Here is a 12,713-nt window from a genome sequence, read left to right as displayed (position 1 = left end):
TAAATTTCCATGCACATATGTGTATATGACCCAATTATGATCCTTCACACTGATTAATCTCGCTTTTTCCAGCTATAAGACTTCCGTTTTCAAGCACTCCTCAACATTTATAAAAATCAAATTTAACGCAATCTGCCTCCGACCTACTTATTATTATAAGTATTATAACTATTATTTCCCACTCTCATCTTGAAATCGTCACGCCTACATACTAATATTATTATAAATGCAAATTTAAACACTTGAAATTAAAACATAATAAAACAATTTTATGACAATATGATGTATACATATGTATAACTCTAATATCTTTAATAGACTAAGAAAAATACATTTAGGTTGTTTTCATAATATTAATAACAAGCATTAACTTATATTAATAATATAATAGTAAACTGGACGAAAAAAATAATTAATAAGTTGAAATTTAAAAAGAATCGATTGGATCATATATTTGAAGGTTACTGTATTGTAATATATAGTTACTATATATATTTATATTTACTATATACTTATATATATAGATACTTAGTATTAATTACAAATGTAGCTGCCATTATTTTATTGAAATTAACAGCTGTCTGTATAATAATTTATTGTAACAGTATGGAATTAAAATATTATTATTATTGTAATAATTATCTATATTTATGAACAGCTTTATTGGCAAATTAAATATGTAAATTACATAATTATTATATTGAGCTTTATAAATTACATTAATATGTACCTATTTGTTTTGTTTATCAATTTATTATCACAAATCTCAAAAGTATTTTTTCATTATAATCTTCTATAAATAAAATATTAATTTATTCGATTGCATCATAGAGTGATTTATTTAAGAGTCTACACTTAAAATTTTAAAAATACAATTTTACATAATTTGATGTACTTAATTTCTAAGCGACAAGTTTCAAAAAAATGAAAAATTTTTATGTAATAACATTTAAAATTTTTAATTTCAAACCAAAATATCTTTGAGTATTTTATTGCATAAAGATTGAATTTCTAATTATTAGTTAATTATTTATAAATAATTAAAATTTTAAGTGTTTGTGCACTAGCCTTTTCAATTAAGTTTTAAATATTTATAAGTTATAACTTATCAATTAATTGTTAGAAATGTAACCTTAATGTATCAACATATTTCGAAAAATATTCTGATTAGGTAGTAACATGAAATAAAAGATATAAGTTATCATTCAAAAACTTAAATCAACTTAAAATTTGATAGTGATAGATAACATAATTGTGAGAAAAATTACTATTTTCAGAATAATAATTTGTAGACAGTTAAATGGATCACCTTTTATCAATTATAATGTACGTAGTAAAACAATTTTTTGAATACGGCTTAAATTGGTATTTCCATTATTATTATACAATTTATAATTCTATTTAAAACATATAAAACACGCCAAAAATAAAAAGGTATATTTCTATAAAAATATATTTCAGTTTAATTTCGAACTTATAAAGTTAAATGTTCTGTTCTATACAGTAGAATAAATATCTTTTAAATTATTTAAATTAAATGCACGTGAAACGTGAGAACATTTAGATATTTAAACCTTGTTGTTGATTAAGTTTAACATATAATAGCGTACAAAATATATTAATATAATTAAGAGCATCTGTTAAAAATAAAGTAGAAAATAATAATTTTTATGTTTATACTTATAATTCTTTTTTCATAATATAAAATAATAATATAATACTCGTACTTTACCATGTACAATAACATTTAAACTCGTACATGTTATGTAATATTTATTAACGAATAAAAATCTAGGTAATTTTAATTTACAACTAAAAATACATCAATATATCAAATGATCAATTGACAATAATTATGATGTATAATGTATAAAATATGAATTATAGTTCTTAATATTGATTGTCATAATATTAAAATATGAAAAATTACTAGATACTTCAGATTTATTTATCTTGTTCGTAACATTATTATTTTGAATGAAACAATAAAGTGTTATAGTTTTTTCTTCTTCAAATACAGTATAGGCTACGTGAAGATTTAAGCCTGATACGAACGTGTAGTTTACTCGATAGTTGTATTGTAAAAATAAATATTTAAAAAATCCAAACACTTCTGTTATTATAGAAAAAAAGATATGCGTGTATCATCAAAGTTTATCCGAATTTTCAAGGACATATTAAATACATGTTACCTTTACTACTACCATGATATGGACACCACTGCCTGTTAGCTCAGGGCAAATTACACTTTAATTACCGGTTTGAAAAAAAAAAATTATAACAACAATAAAACGTGAACGAATCGTGCGTTACAAAATCGTTAACAAATTGTTAGTATAATAACACAACACCAAACTAGTATCAAGGTCGATGAAATACAATATAAAATACTTTGACTGTAAGGCGTGATGACTCGGAAAAACGTTTAAGCTTGAAATACCAAGTGCGAAAAAAATCCCAAGTAAATTTAATGAATGTATGATTTTATGGGTACGATCTGATGACAGGTTACTTGACAGATAAATCCACTTCAAGCGGCTGTCCTTAACGTCGGTAATATAGTGTAAATGTATGATATACGCGCGAAGTACAGAAAAAAAAACACCTTAACAACATCGACACCAGGCTAGTCAAGTCCAATTATAAGAATATTTGTTTTACGTGTTACGATAGAAAATAGAGTAACTAAACTTTGAAATACATTTGATAGAAATCGTCAATATCACATGGCGCATATTATTATGTACAAATGTACAATATACCTTATTTTTATAATATTATTGTTTCAGAAACATAATGCTTAAGCTTGATTGCCTGAAGTATTATACAACATAAAATCTAGCCGTTAAAAATGATGAATCCATTCGACGAGACTTGTTGCAACCATACTGCAATACGCATTAGTATTTAATACATACCTAGATATACATGAGTTTACTGCCACTGCTGCAGTACACTCGTTAATATTTCGAACGATAATATTATGTTCTATTCATGATGTGATTGCAATATTTATCCTTCATATGTGTAAATAAATGTATACGTCATGGGATAGGTTTTATGTGTGTGAAAAATCGTCGTTTTACTTATAAATACCTGCAGTATTATTACAGATCAAAGTTAGAGCTATATTGTGACAAAACCATTAATATATATAATACATATATACAGTCAATTTCAGAATTGGTGCGGGTTCAACATCATCACCGTAACGTATAAAATATAAACCATAAATGTTTATTAACGAACTCGTTTCAATATAACAGCTTCATTTGGCATTCACATTACTGTTGGCCACCAAGATTAAACGACGTATGATTTGAATTTATCAGTTCCGCTGAGCGGCTCTGATCGTGCTCGAGACGTGCTTAGCATGCTTGCCGCAGTAAAACGAAAATACCGCAATTCCATGGGTTCACACTTGTGTGTATGCACTATACATATTTCAATACATTTTTTTCATACCGTTTTGACGATTACACACATTTTCCGCGTTTTATGCAGAAATTGCGATTAAATCAAGCGGCCGCCGAAGGTCTCTTATCCTGAGCGCGCACAGTGAAAGTATACCTATACTATACAGTATACATACGCATGTTTCCTTTCCACCAGCTTTGCTCTGCCGCTGCACACGGTCAAATCGATAAGTCATTATATTCGTGTCATACATAAAATGCACATACGCACGTGCAACGTTATAGTATGATTAAAAAAATAAAATAAAAAATACGTAAAAACAGATAGATACGCGCCAATACACGATAATAATGCAGCTATTGCACCGATCGAACCTTGATCCTACGTGTATTTTATATTATCAGCGCACCATACTAATACACGCCTGTGTAAACTACTACCGACTCCGATAAGACACGATGTTAATCTATTTTTCGGATATAAAGGAAAAACTTAACGAATAATATGATATGGGTTTCCTTATAGTTATATAGAATATAAAATATATATTAAATGGATAATAGTAGTATAATATAGTTTATTAGTAAAGTATTTTTTGTATACTTAAAATATTTCAAAAAAAAGAAACACTATTTTATGACGACATATTTTCTTTACAAACATCTTCCTAAATAGTATTATATAGTACTTAATTTTTCTGCGAATATATAATAATAAATTAATGGTGTAAGCTGCATGATGTAGCATGTATCTTTAGGTTTCACAGAACACAATATTTTATTATCATTATGTATCTTTCACCGAATGCAAACCTGTTAACGATTATGTACCTACTGAATATAATTACTAATTATAATTTTAATAGATTGTGTACTTAGATATATGTATATACACTAAAAGTAGAGTTTTATATTACTAAAATAATATTTACTTTTCAAATTATCAATACTTATATTAGATCTATATCTTTTACAATTCAGTCAATTTTTATATGAGCCAATAAATTCCAGCTATTTCAGCCAACTTTTCTTATAAAAATCATCGAAACGGTTGGGTTCTCGTAATATAGTATGGTATATCGGCAGCAGTAACAACAATAAAATTCGATTTATTGTAAGACTTAACGTTTTTCGTAGCGCACATAGGTCTTTAAATTTATAAAATAATAGTCAACGCCGTTTGATTTCAACATCATTGTATTATTAATATTGATCTATAAATATTTATCCGGTGTGAATCTGGCCTTCGTCACACGCCGAATGCCAAAAAAGGGGGGGCTCGGCACGTGGCCTAGTCTAGCCCACACGGAGCAACAATGCGAAATGCACGTAACGACGACGATGACGTTTCCCACCCGTCCACAGCGTATATGCCCTATGTGCACGCGAGCCATCCTCATTTGGTAACGTCGATGTACCTATATAATATATTATATTAGATATATACAATTATTTGACAACGACGACTGTTCAACCGACGGCGTATGATAATACGTGTACATGTTTTGTCGGGATAGGCACGCACCGCACACTGTCCTTCTAGCGACGCCTACTAGAAAAGACAATACATCGTTCCCGCGTATACCGATCATTATTATTGTATTGCATGTTACTATTATTATTATTATATATGTCAGATGATGAAGAAAAATCCTACGTATACACACACACTAAATAAAGGGCGTTGTTGTGGTATATTACGTCATATTAAAAGAGGAAAAACAAACGGGATCCGTAATCCAACGAAGACGTGATATTTGTTACAAGGCGCAAACTCTAGTCAGAAGACTGGTCAGAAAGGACCTCCAATAACGTTTATTTCAATGGAAAATATACGTTTTTGTATACGAAGAAATTAAAATTATCAAAAATAGTTGTACATTATATTTTAAATAATTTTTAAAAAAGGAAAAAATAAACAGTCATTAGTTAGATTTTGTTTCTTGCTATTTCTTATAAATAAGTAAATAAATGTACTAGATTTAAATGTATTTTGATTACTAAAGCGTCACAATTGAGCAATATTAAAACACAACATTAAGTAACCAATTTTAGGAATTTTAAAGAAAATAATATAATAAATTCTTGTATACATAGATAAAATATATTTGATTAAGAATAGTGGTTAATGTTATTACTTATTAGTTATTTAGTTATTTTAAAAATTATGAAATAATATATAAAAGTGCTATTAACCTACTATAGGTACATTTATAAATTATGTATCTTATAATTTTAAATATGGAGATCGTACTATTGACAAAATATATAGGTACTAGGTATATACGGGACATATTTGGCTATAAAGATATATATTATTTCTATTACTGCAGATTGTACGCAAAAATGACATAAAAATATGAATACTCAGTAAATTTGTATCATTTTTAAAATACAAATTCATCAACAACGAAATTTATATAATACATATTGTGTGATTATAAATATGAAAAAAAAGATCATCTGTTACGTGCTTGTTCGGGTTGACTGACGACCGAAGTCACGTCGTCGTCGTCGCTGTCGTTGTCTTTGACTCCAGCCACTATCCGTGTTTGGTGTTTTTTTTTTATCACATGTATTATTTTCCTTATTTTTTGACCGTTAATTTTTTCAACTACGGTCGTCTTCCGTTAATAACAATACTACGTGACGAACACGTATACTCATCCTGTTTCTGTTCTTACTCCGGGTATAGGAATACAACAACGAACAAGAAGTGTATACGTATTACTTCGTGTATATATATACAAGCCATACCAAGTAACGTATAATAGTATTATATTATTATATATATTATATATATTATACAGGGTGTGTGCGTTGTCTTAAGCGGTATAGGGCGCGCATCTTCTGCGTGAGAATTTATTAATATTATACATGATGGCAGAGTAGTGCACCTTATTTTTATATCCCCAAAGGAATTGCGTGATTACACGGTTTATTATTTATGCCAATATGGTAATAAGGACTAGAGAATAAAATATACTGAGCACAACTAGTACAGAGCTATAAGAATAAAAAAAAAAAAAAAGTTACAACTTTACAAGGGATATACAACGTGAGCTGTGTGTGTTTTACAAATACTGAAATATATTTACTTTAAAACAGATAGGAAAATTGAAAAACGCCTGCATATGAAACAATTCTGTAAAACACGCCATGAGAATGAAAAATAAGTGGCAACATTTATTTGGTAAAACACATTAAAAATTATCTCCTATTAAAACAACGACAACTCACTCCCTGTAGACAACCGACAACTATCAGACTGGTTTCGTTATAATAGTGTATATATTTTTTACTCTTCATGTGTCTCCTGCACTGCAGTTCATTTGGTATACTACGTACTCACTACTCGTCATATAAATGTATAATATAATCTTTAATGTAAGTTTGTCTTAAATTAAAATATGATTTATCGATACGCACGACAATATTACTATGCCCTTGACAAATTGAATGATGTAGTCAATATTAAAACATTATTATTTGGATTTAAACAAAAACGAAATTAATAAATCAAAAAACATCCTATGTAATAATAATGTATTTAAATGTATTTTATACGTAATATAATTAATGTTAATTTGACTGTATATTTAATGACAAATTAATAAGGAAACAGTATTATATCATATTTACGTGTAATATGCCTTCTAAATATAAATAATTATAATTAATATACTATAGATGTTTTTTTTTTTTTTTTTTTTAAAGAAATTTGATAGTATAAAAATGAAAATAGATTTCCGAGATTAAATAATTTCAAATTCTGAAAGTAAATTCTTTTTCACTCCTTTATTTTTCAATTATTATACTATATTAATATATACCAAATATTTAAGTAATTATAAATAATTACTAAGTTTTATTATGTCAGGTGAATGTTTAGGAATCCATAAACAAATTACGTTACAGTATTTGTGTCATTTTTAGGAGTAACCACAATCTGCTAGTATAACTTACCATGTTAACTCATTTAAATAGGTTTTTAACAATATATTATGACTGTTAAATAATACTCACTAAAATTAATTTTTTACTCTGTACTATTTAACAAAAAAAAAAAAAAAGTAAACCGTTTTCTATTTTATTTTAATAGGAAAATAAATATTATATTTTTATCTAAAAATATCCATAGAGGTACTTTTAAAATAGTTATATAGTATTACACAGTTTTTAAAATCACATCAAAACAATACTTGAAGAACTAAATATTGAAAATATTTATAAAGAAATTAAACTGAATTAAAATAGTATTTTAATCAAACAGACTTTAAAAGTAACATAATTTTTCAATAAACCTCATTTAATTAATGAATGATAAAAAATAACAATATTAACACTATCATATATCTAATATAATATTATTAGTAATTTACTAAATCCAATCAACAGTCCTTAACAGAATTTTATACAATCAATTTTTATGATTGGTTAAGTTTATTAATTGTTATTTGTTGGTGTTTATTAATTTTTTATTATGTATCAGATATTTATTTATGAATTATTTTAATATAACATGAAAATAGCCCTAGATCAAAAGTAGTAGTTTTATTATTAAAAATTTAATACTTTTGGTAATTGTAAGTTCTAATTTTTATACTATTTATTCACGTGTTGTAATTCAAATTTTTAATATTTAATCAGTATACCGTCGCTGTAATATTTGATGTTATTGTTGTGAATCACTTAACACTTTCAACAGAGCTAAGTGTGAACTGAATTTTAATCGTCAAAATTTAATTCACATTAAATAAATTATATTCAATATAATTGTTTTTTTTTTTAGTACATCGATTTTTGTAATTTTATAAAAATCTATTGAGTTACTTGACTTTTAAAAATAAAATATTTAATTTTATATCTTATACTTGAAGTATGCAATTAAAAATATATATAATGTACATTTTATTCTTAAATAATAACATAACCTTAAAGGGCTACAGTTAAAAGTATAGACAGATCCATTACGAAAACAATAAGCAATTTTTACTAATCACAATAACACAAAAAAAACATATCAAAGTAGACCTCAGATAAAAATTTTCTGGTATTTAGATTCTTACTGCGTTTTTAATGTTGTCTACCACAATCATTAATTTTTACTAGCTCACACACGATATTATTGAACAATATATGCACACTGTAGTGTATAGGGGAAAAATGATAATAAACAAAATTATCTCGGAGTAAAAAAAAAACAAGTTGTGATCATTACTGCATTATTACGGTAGGCCATTATATTTATATACACACGCTGACCACGACCAACTGTTGTAATAGTTCACTTCTTATTCCATTCAAAACGTAATTATGGTCAAAAACTTTCTGATAAAAAAAAAGAGAAACCAAAATAATATTATCTATCCCTTAAGGTGAAAACCTCATTGATAACTTTCACTATTTCCGATCGACTAGTTTTTGCGATTCGAAAAAATGTCTAACAGGTAAAAAAAACCTGATTCGTGAGGGATTAATGGAGCAAAACAATATTCTTTAAAATAAATAAATTCATTAATTTAATAATTAACTTAAATTTAAATTTTTTATTTCACAGTGGCTGTGAAGTATTTTCATTCGGATTAAATAAAACTAAATATTCAATGTCCAACCGTGAAATCTAAAAATGTTTATTAATTAAAAACTACCATCATATAAACTAATTATTATTATTTTAATAAATTTTAAAATTCTACTTAACAAGTTAATTACAAAATGATTTATTGAATTTTCGAAAAACTTAAAACTGTTTTTGTAGCAAATACAAAAATTTCTAAAATACATTTTGTAATATCTCTCAATTATTTTTAAATTCTATTTTCGACATAACATAAACAAGTATACAACAGATGAAACATAAATTTATATTTGTATTATTATGTTAAAAGACTTACTTTTGTTCGATTGATGGGATTGGTGAAGTCTCGCCCAGGAGCAACGAATAAATATCCGCATTTCACAGCCTTCCTTGTAGCCTGAAACAAATATTATATCATACATTACTATCGAAACAAAAAAGCATTAAATTTGAAATTCATATTTCATTATTTCGTAATGTTTAAGAGTAAATATTTCTTTAGAAATTGTTTTAAAAAAATCAAACTATAATAAACATATTATCTTATAACGAGATAATACTCCTGTTTCTACACTGGTTATATTACTATTATTTATAAATTTATAACCATTATTTGTCGTTACTCGTTAGATTTTGAAAACCTTTTGGCAAATACAATCTATTGACATATAAAAACCAGCATAACTTCCGTATTTAGATTTATCATATATATTATAATATAGTCAGGTCAAAAAGTTATAATTTGCCTACAAGTCAACGACACGATTAAAGTATAACATGGTCAGTATATAATATATATGAATATAAGTACTTGTAGGTCTTCTAATTCGTTACCTGTCATATCTGATGGATTATTGAGAATTTTTAACGACTTCTTAGATTTATCACAGGATTAGTCAAAGAAAAGGCTTAACAAAGAAGACTTTCGACACACGTTTTACTCTGATTTTAATGGTATTTAACAGATATTAAAGTATGAAAATTAAATAAATACAATATGATATAGGTACGTTGTGAATTTAGGGTTAAGAACTGCATGCTCTAAAAATCCTTAAAATATACAAAAATAATAAAATATGCTCTTAAAAATATTTATTTTTTTTCATTAAAAACCCAAAAATTACAAATTTATTTATTATTAAATAAGAAATTTTTAATTTAACTTTCACAACAAAAATATTGTACCTAGTCTGAAATATTATACTAACTATATTAGCGCCAGACGAAAACATACGATACCAACAGAAGATTTGACATCAACTGACCGTATTCGGCGTATATTCCTTATCGACCAACTTTATGTTTTTCACAACATACAAATAATTGGGAAAACACACAGTAAATAGATTATGAAATCATTTTAATATATTTTTTCAATTTCTAGAAAATTAATATTAAATATTGTACAAATAGTACGTATAAAATATTATTCTCTAGGTCACATATTATTTTAGTTTTTTTTTTTAAACAAAACATGTGCAATATGTACTTAAAATACAAAAATAACAAAACATGCACTTAAAAAAAAAAGCAGAATGTGGAAAATATGCAAAATAAAAATTATTGCTTTAAACTTAGAATAGATACTATAAAACAAATATCTATATTATTTAACTCTGTTTTGAATAATTATTGGAGAACATGCAAGCTCCTATAAGTCCCTAGCCTTAGTTACGATAAATATCAAATATGAACTTGTTTAATATATATACATTATATAGAGAGAATAATAAAAATAATCAATGAAAAATGCATGTATTATGGTTATATGTTTATAAATTAAATGTAATTTTTTATACTACTATATAGCAACTACTGTTTTGTTCGACATGAGCTAACGAGTGTTGTAAATAGCAAAGTAATTAAAAAAACAGTTGTTTTATTATTCGTCCAGACGCGCAACATAATAAGCATGTTTCAATGTGGTCGCGAAAAAAAATTAAATTACACCTATTCAGTTGCACCGTTGTGCGTAAAAGTATTGTTTGCACGAACCGTAAAACCGTCACAGCGAGTTTTCAAATTCTCATTTTACATGTATATTTTCCTACACAAAACATATATTATAAATGCACAAAAAGTATGAAAAAACAAGTCCGAATATTATACGATTCGTATTATTATCAAACCAGCCAAATTTCAAATTTTAAAATGTTTTTAAAAGTTTTTAGATTTAGATTCTATACATATTTATAAAGATAATTACCATAGATACCTACTAATTATAAAACAATTATGGCATATGATCAAATTCGTCATTCATATTCTATTCAAACAAGTATTTTTACTGTTTTTTAATTAATCTATTACGACTGTTTTTAAATTATTAGAAATATAAATTACACCACTCTCAATATTATTGTTGAGAAGTAGTTAAACCTAATACCAAATTATGATGAATATTTATTGTATATAATTTCATAATTTATTTATTTGTGTAGGTGCCTACTCATATCTGGTATTGTTCGTTAATTAATAGATACCTAGGTATTACATAAAAATTATATCAAAATAATAAATCCATAAAGAATTTTATATATACATAAAGTTCAAATTAATAATGGCATACAGACATCTGATACTCTACGTTTTCATACACAATATTACTATCAACAAGTATACTCGTATATTACAATATGTTATGTTATATTAATTACCATACCTAACGAAATTATAATAAAAAAAAAAAAAAAAAATGCGAAAGTGAAACCATAGCAGTTGTAGCAATTATTCGCAAAACTAACAGTCGAAAATGCCTTGGGGTACTTTATTTAGTAGCTATAACCTATAATACTTATATTCCAAGTATGAGTGCATGATATTAACGTTAATATATTATAATAACTCGTGTGAGTGATATTTATTTTTGACCAAAATTGTATAATATTGTATTGCGTTCTTGCTACAAAAAATAAGTATAGAGAAAATCGCGATTACTTGTATATATTATAAATTATAATATAATAATATTCATACGCGCGCTCGTGTTGACATTTATTTCTCGTTCGTTTTGTACAAGCCCGTTTCTGTTCGAACATTATTTATTGTACGAACAATACAGAAAAAAAAGTATTAACTATATATTAAATATTATTTTATAAACCACGTCCAGAACTACTCGTATTGCAACACATTTGACTCTCATTGTATAAATATATAATACAGTAATATTATACATATTACATGCATAATTTTATGATATTTAACCGCGTTGCTGCTGGTACTGCGAGTCGGATACTATATCGTATATTCGATCAACATATTGATTGATAATGAAATAAAAGGGTTCGGCTTCAAAGGTCTGTACAAGTAAACCTCAGCAAACAATGGGAAAATTTTCAAATACATAATTTACTATTTATATGTATACTATATTTACTATTATATATCTACGTATGCCTACATAGTAAGCTAATATTGACAATATGGATTTCAATAACACTACATAAAACATATATTATGTTTATTATAATATAATATGTTTTGAACGGTGAGCACTACAAGTTCATCGACCTACATACTCCTTGAAGTGATACACTAACTTTTATCAGGCTTAAGGTATTAATAGTAAATCATATCTTAAAAAGACAAATCTCCATAATTCAAATTATTCACTATCCGATTCTCATAAATAAAATCTTTATCAGTTTCAATAGTTTTTGGTTTTAGAAAAATTTATAAGTATAACTCATATTATTGATATGATTAAAGTTAAA

At 26.0% G+C, this 12,713-nt stretch overlaps 1 protein-coding gene across 2 annotated transcripts in view; it reads right to left on the bottom strand.

Annotated features, from left to right (window-relative positions):
* Positions 1-12,713, bottom strand: part of LOC112600414 (protein outspread-like) — an 84,278-nt gene that overhangs the window by 57,800 nt on the left and 13,765 nt on the right. For both annotated transcript variants that reach the window (XM_025347627.1, XM_025347619.1), the window contains exon 2: positions 9,314-9,394. In XM_025347627.1, the coding sequence (XP_025203412.1) occupies positions 9,314-9,394 (81 nt within the window). The remainder of the gene's footprint in view (positions 1-9,313; positions 9,395-12,713) is intronic.

The sequence above is a fragment of the Melanaphis sacchari genome, unplaced genomic scaffold (assembly GCF_002803265.2).
Source record: "Melanaphis sacchari strain LSU unplaced genomic scaffold, SCAv2.0 Contig0_pilon_pilon, whole genome shotgun sequence".
In the NCBI taxonomy this organism is placed as follows: Eukaryota; Metazoa; Arthropoda; class Insecta; order Hemiptera; family Aphididae; genus Melanaphis; species Melanaphis sacchari.
This window is presented reverse-complemented; position numbering and strand designations above follow the sequence as displayed.